Genomic DNA, 22,506 nt, shown 5'->3' with positions numbered 1-22,506 from the left:
CCTGGGGTAAAGAGTAATCTTGTGAAAATATTTCAACCCATCACAAGTCCAATACCTTGCAGTAACATAGTTTTGCCAAAGCATCTACAGGGCCAAGGAACTAAGTTTGAAAGTGCATACCTGGAGATGGGGTACCTGAAAACTCCTTACATCTGGGGGGCCCTTTGTCCTTGTTTATTTCAGCAAACTAGTGTTTATCGAATGTGCTTTGGGTAATAAAGAAGAGATTCACACAAACCTACACCTGTATCACTTGTGTTTGCATTTCAAGCACACTCTATGTACCAGAGCCTGTTTACAAGGATCTTCAGAGATAGAAGGAGGAAGTCTAAGGGCTAATTTTTAGGCCCTAAAATTATTTATTTTAGCTGGGCATGGTGATGCATGCCTTTAATCCCAACATTTGGGAGTCAGAGGCTAGCCTGGTCTAGCTGGTGAGGACCCTGTCTCTGTTTGTTTGTTTGTTTGTTTGTTTGTTTTTCGAGTGTCTCTCTTTTTTTAATTGGATATCTTATTTATAAAGAGCATCAACCCAGAGGACCCTGTCTTAAAAATATATATTATTACTAAATAAAGAAAAATGTATTCTTTAAGTTAGCGCACAAAATAATAGGTTTTGTGTGGTGTTTTCATACACGTTGCTTTACCGTGTTCTTCATCCTCCTCCCACACTGCCTCCCCATCTTTCCTGTTCCACTTTTCCCTCTCGTGTCAGCACACCCGGTGGGGTTCAGAGAATACCCTAGATTGCTGTCCTTCAGGCTTTCACTGTTTGCTTGAGACAGTCTCACTGGCCTGGAGCTTTACCAAGTACCTAAACCTACCGTGCCATTGTTGGGGCTGCAAGTAGACACCGCCATACCTGGCTTTTATGTGGGTTCTCAGATCCAGTCAGGTGCTCATGCAACCTCCACTGACAGCTAACCCATAGCCACCTTACTTCCTCCTAAAGAAGGAACTGAATCTTTCTCCTGTTAACCAGAAAGCGTCTCCTGTTTCCCAGTCTCCTGTCCCTCTTTAATGGTGACTAATACTTTGTGACTTCAGTCTTGGTGAGTTGCTTCTGTGTACGTGAAAGCCATTGTGGAGATAAAAGGCTGACCTGGTACACTCAGCCTCCAGAGCCCCGCCTTTATTAACAATGGACTATTCTTTGACTCAAGAAAATTTTTTACCAGTAACCTTACCAAGCAAAAGCTATACAACTCTGTGGCAAGATATTCAGACGGTTTACAACAGGTCTCTTGTACCCTCTGTCATCTGTATCATTGTTCAATCGGGTGGATTCGCTTGAGGTCACATGACTTAGACCTAATTCTCATCCCTTGTTCTATCACCTGGTATGAACATCAAAAGTCTTAATATAATGAAATTACATTAAAATGAAATAAGTAAGCACAAAGATGTTCATTTCAGAAAAATGACCTAATCTAGCTTTAGCCCAAAATAAAAGCAAAAATCACACAAATCTAGGTTGGTTTTGTATTTTGGTGTTTTGAGATGGTTGGAACCCACTCTGTAGACCAGGCTGGACTCAAACTCAGAGATCCCCCTGCCTCTGCCTCCCAAACTCTGGGGTTAAAAATGTGCACCACTACAGGTCAACTTTTTATCTTTTTTTCTTGTTTGTTTTTTTTTTTCAAGTTGGGGTGTCTCTGTGTAGTCCTGTCTGTCCACAAACTCACTCTGTACACCAGTTTGGCCTCAAACTCAGATCCGCCTGTGTCCGCCTCTTGAATGCTGGGATTAAAGGTGTGCACTACCACCGACCGGCCAGTTTTATATCGTTACTAATTTTTTCTTTGTGTGTGACAGTCTCCAACGGTCCCGGGTCTTGCCAAGTATACCGGGCTGGGATCTCCCTGTCTCCAGCTCTCCTAGCTTTAATGACCCAGTCTTCTGGGAACCCACCTTGAAGTACTTCCAATGACTCTCCTAACTCCTTTTGTTGTTGTTGTTGACTTTAGCCCTCATGAGCCTGCAACTTTCTAGAATCCTCCTACCTCTGACTGGGTCTGGGATCCTAAGTGCTGGGATCACAGGCATGCATACCCATGCCTGGTTTGCCATTAAATTCTTTCCAACAGGAGACGTCACATGAGCACTGTGACCTAGGGGTATATGTGACTTTCCAATTCTTTTCAGGAAAGCATTTATTAGCCTGGTGGCATTTATCTGCCTGTCTGCATGTCCACTCATATGCCTCGACCCCTTCCCAGGTCCTCACTCCTCTCCCTTCCCCCAATAAACTCTCTTTACAGCAGATATGTTGGATGGCGTAATTACTCAGGGGCATGCCTTGGCATGGGCCTGCCAGGTACCCCCCTCACTCTTATATTTCAAAACAGTGGGTGCTAGGAAGAGACCTCAGATTCTCAGCAAGAACAGTATGTGCTCTTAACCACTGTCTCTTCAGCCATCCAGTTTATTTTCTGATTAAGGAAAAGTATTCTCAAAACATTCTCAGCAAACAGAGTAATGTTTCAAAACCAGCCAATAAAGAGCACACACAAAACAGCATAACTGACATTTTAATACATCTTTATATTGATATATTAAAAAAATCAGTACTACAGCATCTGTCTTAAAAGATTAACATTTACAATTGTAGTAAAATAAAGTCTCACAAAGTTAAAAGTCTTTAACATTTCATTCTAATGCTAACCTAAACTTTGTAAATATACAAAATGGCAATATCTTACATTAAAAAGGGAGGGGAGGGTGCTTGCTCTGAAGCCCAGGCTGTCTTTGAACTTGACATCCTCCTGCCTCAGTTCTTGAGTGTTAGGATGGTGTGCACATGCCACCATATTTTTTTAATTAATTAATTAAGTAAGTAAGTAAGTATTTGTCCTCTCCTTCCTCCTTTCTTTATTAATTTTATTTTATTTGTTTTGTGTTCTGAGACAAGGTCTCACTACAAAAGTTAGTCTGCAAGAGTATCGCCAGTTTCACTGACAAAAAAATGAGCCAGGTCATCAGCAGCCAGAACTTTCCGGGCCTCTGCCTGCTCCATTTACTACTTTGGTTTCACTACTTTGTAAAACCGTGTGGACACTGACTGGTTAACTGTTCCAGAAACAGTAATTCCACACAGGGGAAATTACTGGATAGATTTTCCTGAATAGAAACCAAAGGCCATGCTGGGTTTTTTTTTCTTTTCTTTTTTTTTTTTCTTTTTTTTTTCTTTTTTTTTTGTTTGTTTTTTGTTTGTTTGCTTTCCTCATCTATGCCATGAAGGTGAATCTTCAACAGTCAAGTCTTAGCCTCAGCCCACCAACAATTTTCTTTTAAAAAATATTTCTTATAATTTTTTTTGTTTAAAAAAATAGCAAAACCATTTCTCATGGATAAAATTTTAGCCAAGATGATTCTTGGTAAGATGAAGTGTGCTAATGAATCCAGGAGGAAATCCAAGTAAACTGAAAGGCGACGCTCTCGAGTGCACAGGACATGGGCCTTGGGCCATGGGGTCTGTGCACAGTGACCCTGACTACAGACACGGAGGCTGTGAGGGGCCATAGCAGGTCACAGGCAACAGTGAAACACCCACTTGAGGCTACACGTGCTAAAGGTGAAAAGCACAAGGGAATTATGGGACATGCGCCTTTGGTTAGCTGTTGATGCTTGCTCACTAAGGACTACTTCTTGAGACTCATCCAGTGTAGCTCAGTCATTCCACCAACACACCCACAGCACTCCCCACACGAATGTGGTGCTTCTGTAGCGGCAGGCTCTGTTCCGGATGCTTGAGAAATAAAGATGAGCACACGTAGTCTCACAACTGCCCTGTGAGGTAGGTATCATTTTACAGAACAAACAGGCACAGAGGACTGATCAGCTTGCCCAAGATCACAGAGTGTGACAACTGATCATGGCTTCAAGTCCTTGTTAATAAGAAAACCATTAAACTGTGTACACGTCTGAATACACTGTCTCTCCCATCCCAGTAAAGGCCCTTGTGGGTTTGAAACTGTTTTGAAATGTTTGAGTAAAATCACACTGTTTTACCTAGGATATGTTTAAACCAAGCAGAAGATGACCTGGACGCGCCTGCTTCTCACTCAGGAGACCAACACACAAAGGCAGCGACTAAACGGGTGTCTAGGAATAACCTTGTGTATCCCAATTCATCACTTTATCATATTCTTGAATTCTTTGCTTTATGTGAGAAAGTTTGTTCTTGAGGTAATCACAGCGCTCCTTTTTTTCCAGAAATGAAGGGTCCTAGGAAAGAAACAGTCCTCATTCAGTACCGCTTTCCTCAGTGGTTAACACAAACACATCCTCAGAGAAAACAGCTGACACAGCAGGATGGCCCAGAGAAACAACCTGCACAATTAGAACAGCTGTGCGTTCTCCTTTCAATGCAAAACACCCTGTTTTAGGTTCACAGCAAAACCAAGGGGAATGCACAGAGTAGGGGTACCTTTAGGAGTCAAAATACATGAAAAGGTAAGCATAGGAAATGTGAATGAATGTCTCTCCCATGTTTTTTCCAACTCCACCCTTCACGGAATCTCAGGATCAGCAGGGACTCGAAGGAGAGACATTTAATAATTTTGCTTAAAAGAAACTGGAAGTCTATCAGTTATCACTGGTATACCAGGACAAGGACACATTGACCCAGAAAATTATTTTACTCACATTCTTTTTTTTCCTAAACTCTTCATGAATTCTTGAAATTCTCTCGTGTTCCTAAAAATAATATATCTTTATTAGTTAAAACATGTATTAATACTCAAATTATGTTTCAAAGCATACTGGGAATTGGAACAGAAAAATATTTTGCCAAGTATGGCAGCATCTGACTATAATTCTGGTATGGGGGTGGGGTGGGGTAGGCCCACCCCATAGAGCCGCCCCCCCCCCCCCCATGAATTCCCAATCTGTCTGGATTACAGAGAGAGAGATCCTGCCTCAAAAACAAAGCTTCCTATTTTTTGCCCAAAGCTAGACAGAAAATACTTGCACAAAAATATAATTCACTGGACAAATGTCTACACGTTAACTACCTACCAGGTGCTGGTCTCCGGAAGTGTGTGACAAGCAGCCATGTGACCCTGGGTTAGCCACTTGTCCTAGCATTCTTTTTCCCTGAAAATAATATCCACAACCACCTCCAATGGTCGACAGGAATCAGTCATTTGCAATGATTCTAATAGAGAGCGTGGTGCGTAAAGACCACGGCACTGGCTGTGACCACCTCCTCCATCGTCCTTATACGGCTTCTCCTTGTGAATCGGGTGTAAAGGGCTGGGCTATTCAATGCTCAGCTATTCCTGAGAACAGCTAATATAAGGCTCCTTCTAACTTTATTACAAATGTTATAATAAATAGAAGATGTGTGAAGAGGTTGACTCTCCAATAAGACAGATGTCTGTGGGAATCTTTCCATTTCTCCATGAATGCCCTGTTTTTCCTCACACGACTTCTTGTGAGACAAGATCTCATGCTGTTCCCTTGGCCTAGAACTCCTGGGCCCAGCAGCTTCTCCTGCTTAGTTCCCAGGCAGCTAGGAGTGCAGGCTTGTGCCACCACACGCGGCTCTTCTCGCACACCTCTGAAGACCTCTAAACTTGGCTACCCTTTTGGACCTGTGGATCTTAAGTGTTTTCCATACAGTGATATCTCAGTGTTAGCTGGATTTCTCCTGCTTCCTGGAATGGGTGTTTCTTAGTTAACACTATTCCGCTGCTTCAAGGTTTGGGAAATGTCATTACTATATACATATTTATCTTAGATAACTCATAATCAAGTGATTTAGATGTATATTATATATATGTAATAAAAAAAGACCCCCCAATTAATGTGGGTTCTCAGAAGAAAAATCTGTTTGTGTGTGTATTCAAATACATAAATTCTTGTAAACATTTTTAAAAATTCTGCATAAGGGACCAGCTAGGTGGTTCCACTGCTTTTGTTTGTTTTTGAGACAGGGTCTCACCATGTGTCCTCACTGGCCTGGAACTTGATATGTAGATCAAGCTGGCCAGCTCAGAGATCTGCCAGCCTCTGCTTCCTGAGTGCTGAGATTAAAGGCCTGTACCACCCATGTCTGGTCAGCCTGAATCATCTTTCTTTCTTTCTTTCTTTCTTTCTTTCTTTCTTCCTTCCTTCCTTCCTTCCTTCCTTCCTTCCTTCCTTTCTTTTTTTCTTTCTCTCTCTCTCTTTTTTTTTTTTTTTTTGTTTGGTTTTTTGAGGCAGGATTACTCTGTGTAGCCCTGGTTATCTTGTAACTTGCTCTGTATACCAGGCTGGCCGGGAACTCAAGAGATCCATCTGCCTCTACTTCCCCAGTGCTAGGATTAAAGGTGTGCACCTTCACTGCAAGGTTTTACTCCACCTCATCTTGAACAGAATGTTTCAGAGAAAACTTCCTCTCGTCCCCATAATTACTGTCCCCACTGCGGCTTTTCTCTTTGCTTTAGCCCTGGTGGTGACTCAGATGTGGCCACCAAGGGGCTTAGCTCTGCTCTAGGCCTTCCCCATAGAACTTTCCTCACTTTGGGACTGACATGGGTGGGACCTCACTGTCCCACAACCCCTCCTGGGGTTATTCTACTCTGAGTGGGCCATTTGTCTCCTTCAATACTCTGGCACTATATATCTTTGGCAAATCGTATTTGACCCAAATAAGAAAATAAAATGTTCAATAGCCAAAGGCTGTGCTGCGGATGAAAGTCTACCATACCAGAGACCTGAGTTTGATCCCCAGCACTAGGAAAAAAAGACAAAAAGATAGTAGTAATGTTAAAAAAACATTACATCATATAATTTGTTAGCTTTTCTTTTTTCTTCTTTTCTTTTCGTAGCTCTGGGATCAAGCCTAAGGCCTTCTGCATACACTGCTCTAACAGGAGTGGAGATGTCGCTTAGTTAGCTACCTCAAAGAGCCCAAACACACTCGTAGACAGCAGAGACAGGTGTTGGGGAATCCTGAGACCTCTCAGCAGCCGTGGACACTGACCTGGCGGTTTTCAGAATGATGTGGCAGCCTGCTCATCACCGCATCCAGATCGTCAAACTTCCTCAGGATGGCCTGCACTTCCGAAGACAGCTCTTTGTACTCTGAGAACTGGTCTTGGAACACAGCCTTATAGCGTTCTCGATCGTCATCTGTCTGAATCACAGGATATTTTCTGAGGGAAAAACCACAAACCAGAGTGACAACCTTACACTGCAGGAGGTCTGTAGTGAGCACAAGCATGCTCAGACCCTGGATTCTAGCCACAGAGTAGGAAAACACTGTAACTTTTACTAAAACAAGCTGAACAGGTAAAACTGGTCAGCTTACTGCTCCCTGACCAGACCTGGGTACCATTCTTATTTTCAAACGTGCTACCCTGGATAACAAACTCAAAGATAAATCCCAAAAGAGACAGACTCACGCCACGTAGTCAGGCATTACAATGGGCTTAGGAATGTGGCCAGGAGGGATGTGTCCACTCAGAAGCTCGGGAGTCATTTTTGTTGTTGTTCTCGACTCTTTGAAATTAACTTCTTGGTCTCTCTGTCGGTCACTGGTAGCCACTTCACACTGTAGGAGAAGAGAAAAAGAACTGGTGTAAACAAGAGGGCGGGAGAGAGTCCACCCTAGAGAGTAGAAGGAAATCAGAGGGAGCAAGAAGGAGAAAAAAAACAATGATCACTTAGATTTCTACACACACAAAGGCTGAGTCAGTCAGAAGCAGCCAGAAGGGGGAGGGGACGAGCCACACTGATGCATTATCAGAAAGGGAGAAAGCAAAGAATCCATGCTGAAAGCCGCTTTCTGCAAGGTGTGGTGGTACACGTCTGTCTCAGCACACGAGAGACTGGCTGGAGGATCAGTTGGAAGCTAGCCTAGGCTACATAGTAAGATCCTGTCTCATAAAATTTCAAATAAGACAACAAATACTCCAGCAAGAAAGCATTTCCAATGCCAGTCTTTTAAGAGGGGCTTGCACGGAGGACCAGTCAGAGGACAGGGAGGACTCGGGGCGTGAGGGTCCTCAAGCTGCAGCAGGGAGGACCAGTCAGAGGACAGGGAGGACTCGGGGCGTGAGGGTCCTCAAGCTGCAGGCTTGGGGTTCAGCAAAGCCTACAGGCATGAGGCTGGTGGACTACAGCCACACCCTTCAATAAAAATATTACATATTCAGGAAAAAAAGAAAGAAAATGGCTGGGATAGGCGTCAAACAAAGCCAGAAGAAGGGACAGAGGAATCTTCTAGAATAGGCAGTCAGTCAAAGGCAGGTCAGCATTCAATTACACTGTAGCCAGAACACAAGCCAAGGTTTGCAGATGCCAGAAGAAGGGTTCAGAGAAAGTAAAGTAAACCCTCAAAGGTCATATATCAAGTAACCAGAAAAAAACCCAATTAAACTGTAAGGATTTAATTTTTGTGATGCTGGAGACTGAACCCAGAGTTTCTGAACATGCCAGTGTCCAACCAATGTACTACATACACAGTAACACAAGTCCACTGATATTTTAAATTAGTGTACCTCACCCTGAGGGTCTTGATCCATTTGTGTGTGCGTGTGTGTGTGTGTGTCTATGTGCACTCGCACGTGAATGTGTGTGTGAATGACCTTTTTACAAGGCTCACCTAAGACCATCAGAAAACACAGATATTTACATTACAATTCATAACAGTGGCAAAGTTATAGTTATGAAGTAGCAACAAAGATAACTTTATAGTTGAGGGTCACACAAAATGAGGAACTGTATTAAAGGGTCAAAATATTAAAAAATTAAAAAGGGTCAAAAAATTAAAGGAAGGTTGAGAACGTTGCTTTAAATGAATAATATGCAGAAACCTGTTTACTTAAATGTATATTGTTCACGTGCTAAACTGCCCTGAAGTTCCAGAAGCATGCTAGAAACAAGCATGGTGAACAGGGCTGGTAGTGCCAACCACATCAGAGGAAACATGGCTGTTCTCTGATGCAGAAGCATCTTTCTCCTCTACTAGTCCCTTAAACCTACAAAAAAAGAACAACAACCAAAAAAAAAGTGCAGAAAGGCAGTGGTTTTGAACCTTGCCCTCTGTTGCTATGGCAACTTTTAAAACTCTTTTGTTTTCCCACTTCCCTGCTTTGGGACTGGTCTTTGAGGTTTGGTTTAACATTAGCTCACTGTCAAGGCCACCAGCTATTACCTCACCAGAGAGCATAGGCCTGGTTAGTGGGGGTTGTTAACTAGCCCAGAGAAAGGGATCTGGAAAGGAGAAGCTCCAGGCCAAGCTAGAGGGAGGAGATCACATCACAGCTAGTTAGCAAGGCAAGAAAACCCAAGTGGAGGCAGAATAAGGAAGCAGAGACGGATGTCTGGATGGCCCCACGGTTCATGTGTTTGAATACTTGGTCCCCAGTTTGATGGCACTGCCTGGGAAGGATGAGGAGGTGTGGCTTTGCTAGAGGAGGTGTGTCACTGGGGGTGGGCTTTGAGGCTTCAAGTGCCCATGTCATTCCCAGAGTTTCTTTCTCTCTGCCTTCTGCTTCCTGCCAGGCCTTTGCTCAGCTATCATGGACTCTAACTCTCTTGTGGAGAGTTAAATTTTTTCTTTACAAGTTGCCATGGTCACAAGTGTTTATCCCAGCAATTGAAAAGTAACTGAGACACTTGGGGAATTCGGTTGTTAAGGACCACAGTTATTCTGCTGTGCTTTCTGATATAAGCATGTTGTTCCTCATACCTCAACCCTGAACACGATTCCAGGGATTAAACAGTAGAGGAAGTTTGGTTTGGGGTGGGGTGTGATTGTTTGGGGTGGGGTGTGATTGTTTGGGGTGGGGTGTGATTGTTTGGAGATTTTTTTTTTTTTTTTTTTGCTTGTTTGCTTGTTTGTTTTCTGTTTTTCAAGATACCGTTGCTCTGTGTAGCCCTGATCATCCTAGACCTCAGAGCTCCACCTGGCTCTACTTCCTTAGTGCTGGAATTAGAGGTGAACGCCATCACCACCTGGCTTAGAGGAAGTATTCTGATTGGATAGTTGGATTTTGATTTCATGGTGCCTCTTTAGCACTGAACTACCTGACAGTCTTTGGTGTACCTGCTCAGAAAGGCTCTCCAGCATGGAATGTTCTGGAGCTTCCCAACAGCCCTTAGGCAAATAGTACCCATGTCCTGGTCAAAGGCCCAGGCAGACACACTGGATGGTAAAGTCCATAATTAATTACATTTCTAGGTTAAAAAAAAAAAGAATCTGGCAAATACTACTCATGTTATTTGTTTCCTTGTTTTAGAGACAGGGTTTCACTCTGTCTGGTCTGGAACTCACTGTGTAACCTGGAATGACCCCGAACTCACGACAATCCTCTTGCTTCAGCCTCCTGAATATGGAATTACAGGTTTGAGCCACCGTGCCTGCCTCAAGCACCAATCATTCTCATTACTTGCTCAGAGCTACTTCTCTGTTAATATGGGAAGAAAGCTTTAAGACAGCGTGGGGTTGGGCTCCAGCTGTGGGACAAGCCACACTTTCCTGGTTACAAGCACATATGAAAAAGACAGAAAGGCCACAGAGCCAAGGTTTAACATGGCCTCTTTCCTGTCTCTTAACTTGTTCTGGAGTTTATCTGAAACAAATACTGAAATACTCTGTTTGATCCAAGACAAAGGAATTAAACATGGAGACAGATAAGTGGCACTACGGAATTTACTATGCTTTTCAAACTCAAAGTGGGCTAGGTGGACTTCCTGTGGATTAGAAGCACAGAGAACTAACCTGTGCCTAGTGCATGTCTGTGCAAGTTCTGACGTTCCCTGAGTGTACACACAGGCCTGACCCAAAGCCACCCAAGCATCCTCAATTCCCAGATAGGATTCTGATTCCTACCGGCTCAGCTGTTAGATACGAAGATGCTTATGGCCTAGTACAGGCCTGCTAAATGTAAACGCCCTTACATTTTTAAAATTCCATTGGCTTATTTAGGGTGGAGGGGCACACGCACCACAACTTGCAGGAGTCAGTTCTTTCCTTCTACCTTGCAGTTCCTCGGACCAAACTCAAGTCCTCAGGAAAAGCAGTGAATGAGCCATCCAGGCCCAAGAAGGCCCATTTCAATACGCTAGCTAGCTGATGTGTTTGCATAATCAAGTTTGAGAACCCCGGGCTTAATGAACATTTGCACTGCTTATGGAATATAATCTCAGGGAAATTAATCTGCCCAATTAAAAAACAAAACCAAACACACACACACAGAAAAAACCTGGGCTGGAGAGATGGCTCAGTGGTTAAGAGCACTTCACTGACTGCTCTTCCGGAGGTCCTGAGTTCAATTCCCAGCGGCCACATGGTGGCTCACAACCATCTGTAATGGGATCTGATGCCTTCTTCTGGTATGTCTGAAGACAGCTACAATGTACTCATATAAATAAAATAAATAAATAAATCTTTTTTAAAAAACCTGCCCAGAGGTATGCCTTTATTAGAATTTATTGCTATAACTGATCTTATTTTATGTCTATATATCATTTTGTTAAAAAAAAAAAAATTATCTCAGGGCTAGAGAGATTGCTTAGTGTAGAAGAGCTCATCTTGTTCCCGCAGAGGAGCTGGATCCAGTTCCCAGCACCCATGTAAGGGGGCCGCCACCACCTGCCACTCCTCTTCCCCAAGATCTGACACCCCTCAAGGCCACAGAGAGAACTCTCAAACACATGGCACAGGCATGCGTGTGCCCCCACAAACACACATAAAAATAAATCTTGAGGCTGGAGAGATGGCCCGGAAGTTAAGAGCACTGACTGCCTTTTCAGAGAACGCAGCTTCCATTCCCAGCACCCACATGGCCGTTCACAACTGTCTCTAACTCCAGCTCTAGGGGATCTGACCCCCTTTTCTGTCACCCATGAGCATGTATGCATGCATGTGGAACACAGATAAATATGCAGGCAAAACACTCATCACATAAAACATCTTTTAAAAAAAATTTAGTCAGTTGTGATGGTGTACACTTTTAATCCCAGCATTAAGGAGGCAGGGACAAGTTGATCTCTGAGAGTTCAAGGCCAGCCAGGGATATACAGTAGTGAAACCCCATCTCCAAAAAAAAAAAAAAAGTACCTGCTCCTGCTTCTAAAAAATCATATTGTCAAAAAAAAAAAAATCATGATTCAAAAATTATAAGATAGAAACATAATAGGAACATAAGGTTCAGCCTACGATACAGCTCAGTTGATGGACAAGAAATGCAAGCTCAGAAAAGACAAGTAATTTCCACAGGATCAAAGGCAAGAAGGCAACTGCACTGATGTCATGATTCGGAGCAGTGTAATTGTATAGTTTACTTCTCAATGTATCACAGTCTCTCCCGAGCCACTCTGCCAAACCATACCACAAAAAGCTGGCGTTCTAGAACTTTCCATCAGGTTTCTCATTGGTTAAGTTCAATTAATTAATGGGAGTCTCTCTTAGAATATACCTAAGCTTTTTCTACAGTGATCCATCTCCAGGGAGAGGCCTTTAAAAGGGTGTGTTTTGGCTTCAGCTTCTGTATTTTAGAAGGTGTCAGGAAAACTGGAGATCAAGTAATTTCCAATGTAAGGATGGGCATTTCGGTCGGGCATGGAGGCATACACCTTTAGTCCTAGCACTTGGGAGGTAGAGGCAGGCAGTGTTCCAAGACAGCCAGGATACACAGAGAAACCCTGTGTGTTGGGGGTGGGGGATGGGGGGTGGAGAAGGAACAGAAAAAGATTGGGCAGTTTATATTCTACCATTATTCATATTCCAGGACCTCTCAAAATAAAGGACCTGGAAGTACAGCCTGGACATGCTGTCTGGTCAGTCTAACAGAGGTGCCCTAGAGCTCGCTAGTAAATCTTACTAGCACTGCCCCACCTGTATGCTCCATCAAGCAGGAAAGCTGACTGCCAGTCACCAGTTATCGGTCACTGAGGGCCACTTTCTCCAGCATCTTCCTGGCTTCTTAGATTGACTCTACTCCACATGAATTTTATTGGTAAATCTCACTGCCTCAGGGGGAGTTACCAGGAACCCATACATCCTACCCTGGGCAAGCATGACTGCTACCACTACAGCACTGCCCAGTAAGATGGCCCTATCCAGCCCAGTACTGAGAAATAAGCAGTTGCAAAGTGGACCCCTTAAAACAGAGATGACTTAAGCCAGAGATGACTGACAAGGACTGATACGTGAATGGATGGATTTCATTCATGGGGACTGAACCCAGGGCTTCACACACATTAGGCAGGCAAGCACTCTACCACTCTTACCACTGACCATCGACTACTTGAGGATATTTTGAACATACTTCCAAATGTTAGCATTCTGCATAATTTTGATTCTAGATTTTGATATTATCTGTTAATGAGTGTTACCATTTATAAAATTTATCTCCCATGTGAAATGGTGTGTGTGTGTGTGCGCGCATGCACACACACATTTAAGTTTCTGCTCTGACCTCTTCCTTCAATGGTGGCTGCGATGTGGATGTGCAAGTGAAACAAACCCTTCCCTCCCCAGCTTGCTGATGGTCATGGTGTCTAATCTCAGCAATAGAAACTCTAATTAAGATGATGACCTTGAACTTTGGATTCTCTGGCTTTTACCTTCCACATGCTGGGATTATAGCCACCAGCTGCCACACCCAGTTTGTGTATGAAGGGAATCCAGGGGTTTGTACATGCCAACAAGCACTGTACTAACTGAGCCACAGCCCACCCAGCCTCAGGAAGAATGACTTCCACTGAAGAAAATTAGCCAGGCATTGTTAGTAAGCCCAAAGTTCTGTACAGGAGGCAGAAGCAGGAGCAACGTGCATTAAAGGCCAACCTGGGCTACACAGCAAGAACTTATCTCAAATAAACAAGCATCCGAGGAAGACCAACGGTGTTCACTTACAAAAGAAATTCACTCCCAGCACTTGGGAGGCAGAGGCAGGCGGATTTCTGAGTTCGAGGCCAGCCTGGTCTACAGAGTGAGTTCCAGGACAGCCAGGGCTACACGGAGAAACCCTGTCTCGGGAAAACAAAACAAAACAAAAACAATAACAACAACAAAAAAAACCAAGCAAACAAACAAACAAAAAAAAAGAAATCCACATAAGAAAGTGAAAGGGGTTCTAGGGAAGACTGCCTAATTGGGTCCTTTTAGTACTGGAAAAAACCTGAAAGTCAGAGCTGGGGAGATGGCTCAGTGGTTAAGAGCATTGGTTGTTCTTTCAGACAGAGGACTGGGGTTCAAGTTTTAGCACCCACAAGGCAGCTCACAACAGCTCTAGAACTCCTGCTCCAGGGGACATGACATCCTCACACAGACATACTTGCAGGCAAAAATGCCAATGTACATAAAATAGCAATATAAAAAAAAAAAGCTGAAAGCCCTCATCCAAGCTCAAAATCATGCTCACACACATGGATGGTTCTATTATCAAATAAGTGTTTAGCAAATCTGCAGAGACAGCATAAGTTAATAGTGCTCTTACCATTCTCCTTTTTGATGGCAACGACGGGTCATTTATCTGGAATAACAACAGAAGAGTTAAAATGACTTCCCGGAGCTGAGGAGGTGGCTCGGCAGTCTGCAGTACTTAACTGCTTTTGTAGACAACTGCCTGTAACATCCACATCAGAAGAGCCTATGCCCTCTTCTGGCCACTTTGGGCACTGCACACAGAAGTACACACACAAGTATGCATTATATACACAGACAACACACATACATATAAGTAAAACTAGAAGCTACTTTGCAAAGGTTTCCATCCATTTGCACTCAAGCCCAATTGCAGTTCCCAGAGGTCCATCCTCTCCTGATGTTTGTGCTCCACACTCGTTTGCCCATACTTCTCTGGACCAGTGGGGAACCAAAGGACAGCAGGAACCAGAGAACAGTATTATAGGCTAATAATTACAATCATGTTACTGTAGTAGACCTTTGACATTTAAATAATTAAAAATTATTATTAAACTAGCATGAACATTATGAAGAATAGTAAACGTCTCTCTATTTTGGATCTCAGGTATTAGAATTTAAAATTCTTAGTAAGAATGGCAGCACACACCTGTAACAGCAAAATTTCAAAGGCCGAGGCAAAAGGATCATATAAATTCAAGGCCAAGTATCAGGCCAGCCAGGGTTACACAGCAAAATCTTTTCTCAAAAACCAAAACGAAGAGAAAACAACTTAAGATTCTTCAGTTTCTGCATAGACTTAGATTTATGAAATATGCCTGCAGTGCTGAGGTACATTTTTTAGAAGTAACTTGAGTATATATAGGTAGAATTCTAGAAAGACAAATGTATCTTGTGACAATAGAGCATGATTCTCACTAGAACATGAGACGTTTCTTGATTAACACATTGTTATAAAAAACCATCTGCAGGGCCAGGCGTGGTGAAGCACAACCATCATTCCAGCAGGGGCGGGGCAGGGGGCTCTCGATGAGGTCCTGCTCCACATAGTGAACTCTAGGCCTTCGGAGGCTACACAGTGCAAACAATGCACACTACAGCTGGGCTACGGTGGAATGGGAGGTCCTAGTGAACCTACTGGAAGGTAGTGAAATATTAACATATCAGAGCGTACTGAAAGCAGTGCAGCATGCCTAATGTTCACTACTGTCAAACTCATATATCATTTTACATGGGAATTTTTACATGATTAGTGTTTACATAATGGTAATGTTTAGGTCTTACTATCATTTTTCCTCTATATTATTCTCATTGCTTATTATTTTCACTGTTATTTTCAGCTAGCAAAATCCAAGAAGGAGAAACAAATGCAGTATTTTCTTTTTTTTTTTTTGGTTTTTCGAGACAGGGTTTCTCTGTGTAGCCCTGGCTGTCCTGGAGCTCACTCTGTAGACCAGGCTGGCCTCGAACTCAGAAATCCGCCTGCCTCTGCCTCCCAAGTGCTGGGATTAAAGGCGTGCGCCACCACGCCCGGCTGCAGTATTTTCTTATTTTGGAATTTACACCTCTCCAAAACGATGATGAACCGTCAGAGCCCGGCAAGCTTCATGCTCACCATGACTCAGTCACTTGATGTTTGGGTTTAATGCAAACACAGTCACCACATTCTTTCTGGTTTTGCTTTTTGAGACAGGTATCCCAGGCTGGCCTCAAACTACATGGCCCAGGCTGGACTTGAACTCATGATTTTCCTGCTTCATCTTCCCAAGGGCAGAGGTTACAGGTGTGAGCCACTATTCCCATTAGCCAAACTCCTTTGTACGTGTGTACGTGTGTCTGCATCTGTTGATGTTGGTTCGTAAGCCTCCACATTATACATGTGGAGGTCAGAGGGCAACCTAGGGTGTTAATTCTCAGGTGTCTTCTATTTTTTGTTTGGGGGGGCAGGGGCTCCACTGGCTAGCTTCAGGGCATCCTCCTGTCTCTCCACCTTGTATCTCCCAGCACTGGGAGTACAGGTGCATGCCAACTTTTTTACTTCTTAAAGAGACCTAATGACTTATTACTCAGGTTCTCACACTTGACTAAGCCATCCAGCTCCATAGTCTTACTTAGCATTATTTAAAGAAGAAAAAAATAAAATGTAGTACTTAAATGCATATGTCCCTCCTATAAGTGAAATATTTCATGGGATTTTATCTTAGGAAAGAATCAAAGCTGTTCCTGAACTTGCTTTGATGATGAGACACTTAATCTATGTTATTTGTGTTTTTATGTATTGTATATATTGTATATACATAAGATATATTATATAATTTATGTTACTATCATTCACGAAAACTCAGTGGCCATGTCCTTCTCTGCATCAGTCAGCCACCACAACGCACTTAGTTAACAAGCGTGGTGTCTCTGCAAAGCCAGGCAGACCAGCAGAGTGGCTTATTTCAAAGTGAGTCACTGAGAATTGAGAAAGGCCTTCTGAAATTCAGCTCATTTAAATACAGATATAGAATGACTCTGACAAAGCTTTGAGGATGATGTATTTTTTAGATGCATAGAAAAGGAAAGCAAAGCAAAACAAAGGTATTGAGAAGCCCCGTACCTCCTGCTGCTCCATGAACTCCCGATGTTTCCGAGCTGCTTCGTGTCTCCACAGCTTTAAGCAGACCAGGGCGCTGACGAGATAAACTATCATGGTGACAAACAGGAAGATCATTGCAGCTATCTGACCTCCTTCTACCCGGCAGAACATCGCATTCATTGGCGTATTAAATAACGGGTAGTAGCAGAGTCCACCTCGGTTGGTATCGTTCACATAGACTATGGCTGCAGCCATGTACAGGATAAACAACGCAACGTTAACCCCAAACTCAGTCAGGGGCCACCAGTTAGAGTCCAAAAGAATGGTGCGGTAATACATGGACATGCCAAGCACCAGAATAATGATAGTGGCAATCCAAGCCAATCCAGCCACCACGAGTACAAAAGGGGTCTTGGGGCCACTATAGTAATAACCCCCATACGTATTGCCGAGGCTGCCCAGACCTCCCATGCCATACGACTGTGTATAGCCAAACAAGTTGTACCATTCATTGTCCTTGTGGATGTAAGCTGTGACACACGCAAAGACGCCAGCCCCCAGAAGCAGTTCCACCACACCCAGAATTCTCAGCAGGCCTGCCCACGACTTCATGTAGGCGTACCGCAGATTGTATTCCTCTACCTTCTCACTGTATGTCCGCGCCGTCTGTGTGCGCCGCTCTAAGGATGCATAAGGGTCGTGGGGAAACATGGCATCTGCCTCTTGCTGGGAATTAAAGGTGCCTTGCGACCCTCTGGAAGGATCTTTGTAAGAGCTGGGTGGGTGGTGGTTTGTTCTTGCTGGAGAGGCTGGAGGTGAGCACTCCACGCCATCGGAGATGTATCTGATATCTGACACCGGCTTATCCCATTTTGGGTCCTTTCTCTTCCCTCTGAAGAAGTTCTTCCAGGAGTCGGGAACAAAACGTCTCACCGGCTTGAGGTCTGGTGCCACAGCAGGTTCCTCTGTGTCACTTGAGTAGAAGCTGGGGCCGAATGGTGGCTGTAATGGGAGAGGGGGAGGAGGCAGAGGATCTGCGCTCACAGCCAGCTCACTGCTGCGAAGAGACTGGAGGGTTCTTATGGTACCATCTGGACAAGGCGTGTCCCTTGGAACCTCACTATAGCCCCGGTCCCGAATCCTGGACCTTCCATCACTTGACGACATTTGTGATTTTCACACCTGTGGCCAAAATTGAAGGTATCGTTTGTACTTAGTTACTTTATCTTTCATAAATAAAATCCAGTTATTTTATTCACTTAGTTACAAAACGTGATTATATCCAGATTTTATTATATATAAAATGATATATATTTATCATATATATAATATATATAATGACCTTTTAAATGCATGTAACACTTAGATTATCCAGAAATATACTTACGTATTCTATGACATTTTAAGTGCAGTTTTAAATATTAGTTTTGGACTTTACATAATAAAGCATTTAAGTTTAATTTTTCTATGACTCCTATAGACAAAATATAAAAACAAACAAAACAAAAGCTTGAGCAATACAGAATGCTAATACAAGTACAGTCTTGTCATACCAAAATCTGACAGCTCAGCAAATACTCTGTATTTTCCTTAGCTCACTTTTTGCTTTGGAACGGCTAAGGGGCCGTTAAAGCAGGTCTTAAAACCCAACAAGCAGGAGGCCTTTCCCTTTCTAATCAAAAACCAGCTAAGGGATCACAACTCTGGGTCAAAGGTTAAGAGGCTGCTCTTCTTAAGGAACTGGGGTCGACTCTCGTTACCCACATGGGGGGCTCACAGGTGGCTATAACCTGAGTCCCCAAGGACCTGACGTCCTCCCCTGGCCTCTAGGGCACTGCATCTATGCGGTGCAAAACATTCATACACACAAAATAAAATAAAAAGTGTGGAGGGCTTGCTTCTTTCCTCCTAAAATATTAACAGCTGGCACTAGACTTAGAAACTGAGCTCTCAGAGGTAAAGACACATCACAGGCTGTGGTTCCCCAGAAACAGTGTAAAACCAGCAGCAGCACTAACTATGACTATCACTGCTCCCCGAGCAATTATCTAAAGGCAACTTGCTGTTGCCATGGACAACTAAAGCATCTTAGGATTAGAATAATTAGAATTTAATATACCTGAAAAAACTGTCAGAAATACACGTTGACTAAGTCTGTTGTCTTCCTTGATGAAAGCAATGACCTAAATATGTATACAACTAAAACAAACAAACAAACAAATGCCACTTGCTGATGTACCTCTAAGTCGGAAGCACACTGACTTTGACCCTTCAACTTGTTGATGACTTTTTACTGGATATTCAAGCAGACACACGGTACTCTACTTGAAATTAGGACAAATTTAAGGTCTTATGTGACTCATTTGGCATTCGATCTACCTTTAAGGTGATGAACAATTTGGAAATCCTAAGGCATAATTTTACTTGTAAGATGGAGACCCATTAGTCAACAAAGATTACCCACGAATCAGACACACTGAGGTTGTATTGAAGTTTCCTGCCTTTATGGAATTCGGATCCTACTATGGGTGGCAGGGGATGGAGAAGTAGAGTGCATAATGCCCCAAGGGTCAAAGTCTTAAAGCTGGGAAAGGAGGGCCCTGCAGGCAGTGTGGAGCAGCTTTAGCATGGCCAGGGAAGTCTTCATGGAGAGAGCGACAAATACAGAAATGAAGGTAAAGGCAGAAACCAAGGGGGGGGGAGTGCCGTAGGCAAACGGGACAGCTACAGTGCCTAACATGCTAAGGAAATACAGAATCAGAGAGCTCAGCAAGGAAGCAACGGACTGACACACAGTAGATCGAAGGCCAAATGAGTCACATAAGACCTTAAATCCACTGGCTATGAGTGGGTTGTAGAAGCCATCCGAGGACTGTGAGTTGAGGAGTGACCGGATCTTACTTGTATTAACAGGATCTCTTTGGATATGGTATTCAGGATTCAAACCAGAAGGTGAAGGCTGAGGTGAGGAGGCTGTTGATAGGTGACCCAAAGGATCCCGGGGAGAGCAATGGAGACAGCGAGGCCTTACATTCTAGATATAGGACATGTAAAATAAGTGGTCACTGAAGAATTTAAACATAATCAAAAGTGGGAAGTAGCATTCGGTCCCTCCGAGTCCCACAGAGCAGCTTTAGCAACTACTCCTCTAAGAGCAACCCCATTAGAGTTCACTATTCCTTCCCTGCCCTATTCCTCTACCAGATTACTTAGAAACAGGACCGGAGGGTGTGGAGAGATGGCTCAGTGGTTAAAGACAGCGGCTGCTCTTCCAAAGGCCCTGGGTTCAATTCCCAGCTCCCACATGGAGGCTCAACTGTAACTCCAGCTCCAAATGACTAACAAGCTCTTCATCATCCATGAGCACTGCAGACATACATGCATGCAAAACAGCCACATAAAACAAAAAATAAATGCTAGGTATCAATCTGATCACTTTATGGTAAATTCATTTCTCCATCCTCAGAGAATAGCAGATTTCCCAAGAGTTTCAGCAGCCCCTTAGGAAGCCGGGTGAAGATGCAGCCTGTCCAGAGAGTAGGTAATGCCACCAGATCAGACACAACCACCCAACAGATCAGTGGTTCTCAGCCTTCCTAATGCTTCTGTCCTTTAACACAGTTCATCAGGTTGTGGTGACCCCCCCCCAACCATAAAATTATTTTTGTCCTTACTTCATAACTGTGATTTTGCTACCATTATGAGTTAAAATGTAAATATCTGTGTTTTCCAATGTTCTTAGGTGATCCCTGTGAAAGGGTCATTGATCCCTTTGGGACCATGCCCCACAGGTTCAATCATTGCAATAGATGGAGCACAGAGGAAGGAGTCCAGGAAGAAATTTCAGGGTCCTCAAATGAGACACCGAAAGCCTGGAGGATTAACTACGATTACCCAGAAAGGTGTGCAATGCAAGCCAGAAGCTCTCTAAATGACAACTGTCTTAGTTAGGGTTTTTACTGCTATGATAAATATCATGAACTTGGGGAGAAAGCGTTTACTTTCACTTACAACACTCAAGTCACACTGCATTACTGAGAGAAGTCAGGGCAGGAACCTGGAGGCAGGAGCTCATGCAGAGGCCATGGAGGAGTGCTGCTACTGCTGGCTTGCTCTCCTCTTGGCTTGCTCAGTTTGTTTTCATATTGCATCTCCAGGACCACCAGCCCAGCAGCAGCACCATTCATAGCGAGCTGGGCCCTCCCACTTAAATCACCAATCAAGTAAATGCACCGTAGGCTTGCCTACAGGTCAATCTAGTGGGGGCATTTTCCCAACTGAGGCTCTAAGAGGACTGTAACTTGTGTCAAGTTGACATAAAACCAGCCAGCACAACAGCAATTATTTTTGCCTTTCTGTCTCTCTTTGTTGTTTAAAAAAGACAACATTTACATTCAACACGTGCCTAAGAATCTAGAAGCAAAAGCACAGCAAATAAAGCGAACAAGGTTTGAGGCTCTAGGGTATGTATATGGCTTGCACAGTACCCCGCTGGCTAACTTAACTCCTAAAAGTATGACTCACTGTAACGGATTCAACATATCTTCACTTGCCGGAAAACCGCTCATTTGAGTTACATCACTTTATCATTTAAATAAAACACACAAAAATGTATAGACTAGTAGAAGAGCAAACTGTGTTACCCAGGAAGGAATCTTCCAGCGGTATTTGACCACATCTTAAATATATCCATACCCCTGGCGTCTTACAGGATGCCCCTGAGCACCGCCCCCCCACCCCACCCCCCACCCCCATCTAGTTGGATCGCAGGTCTTTTGTTTGGAGCCAGGGACTTGGGAATGCCACAGCTGTGGCCAGAAAAATGGTTCCCTGAGCGTCCCAGGAATCAAGCCTGGTTACCTTTACACACGCTCAATCGCCCCTTTAGTTGCCTCTAAAGTTTTGTCGGCTCCAGAAAGTGGACTGCCTCAGATACTTGGGGTTTTGAGGTGGGGGAAGCAGCGGAGCCGCAGCCGCGAGCGGACCGACACCCAGCATCCCCGCCAGGCTCCCCCATCTAGCCTCCTAGCACGGCGACTATACCCACCCGATGCGTGTCCCGCCTTCGCCTTCTTCTCTGGAAAATCCACTGTGGCTTCCGCCCCAAGGTAGCCGTTGTCCCGGTCCGGCCAGCCGGGAAAGTGGCGAGGGCGGTGCCACTAGGCGCCCGGAAGGACCGCGGCGGTCCAGCCGGCCGCACCTGTCGCTGCAGCGAAACCCGCCCCCGCCGTCCCGAGCCCGGCGTCCCGAGCCCGGCGCGCCCGCGTGCTCCCGCTTCAGCCTGGCCGCGGGTGGGGGCGGCTCCGGGGATGTGTGCCCAGGGCGAAAGACCCACCCCGCGGGCCCGGCGTCCCGTCGCCGCACCGCGGCCCCACTCACCTGCGCGGCCGCCGGAAGAGCAGGCGCTCCCGCGGGCACCGAAACTGGGATCTGGCTCTTGGGGCGTGGCCGAGCCGCAGCGCCCACCCCACCCCCGCCCGGCCACCTCGCTGCGGCCAGGAGGCAGGCACTGCAGAGGTGCTAGCAGCCCCTTCGCATGTGAGAACATTTGCTCCACTTA

The 22,506-nt window shown here is 44.4% G+C and overlaps 1 protein-coding gene across 3 annotated transcripts; it reads right to left on the bottom strand.

Moving 5' to 3' along the window:
- Positions 1-3,608: 3,608 nt before the first annotated feature.
- Positions 3,609-22,380, bottom strand: Marveld2 (MARVEL domain containing 2). 3 transcript variants are annotated; one of them, XM_076916290.1, is made up of 7 exons: positions 21,994-22,166; positions 16,968-18,128; positions 14,439-14,474; positions 7,392-7,540; positions 6,971-7,142; positions 4,648-4,698; positions 3,609-4,227 (listed from the first exon to the last, which is right to left on the bottom strand). In XM_076916290.1, the coding sequence occupies exons 2-7, from the start codon at positions 18,111-18,113 to the stop codon at positions 4,105-4,107; spliced, it is 1,677 nt and encodes a 558-aa protein (XP_076772405.1). In that variant the 5' UTR covers positions 18,114-18,128; positions 21,994-22,166; the 3' UTR covers positions 3,609-4,104. The 3 variants fall into 3 exon arrangements, with proteins under 3 accessions (XP_076772405.1, XP_076772406.1, XP_034379183.1); XM_076916291.1 differs by lacking the exon at positions 21,994-22,166 and adding an exon at positions 22,326-22,380 and having other exon boundaries at positions 3,962-4,227; XM_034523292.2 differs by lacking the exon at positions 21,994-22,166 and adding an exon at positions 19,848-19,980 and having other exon boundaries at positions 3,962-4,227.
- Between the last annotated feature and the right edge of the window lie 126 nt (positions 22,381-22,506).

The sequence above is a fragment of the Arvicanthis niloticus genome, chromosome 19, assembly GCF_011762505.2.
Source record: "Arvicanthis niloticus isolate mArvNil1 chromosome 19, mArvNil1.pat.X, whole genome shotgun sequence".
Classification (NCBI taxonomy): domain Eukaryota; kingdom Metazoa; phylum Chordata; class Mammalia; order Rodentia; family Muridae; genus Arvicanthis; species Arvicanthis niloticus.
The sequence above is the reverse complement of the archived record's forward strand: the minus strand, read 5'-3'. Positions and strand labels throughout refer to the sequence as shown.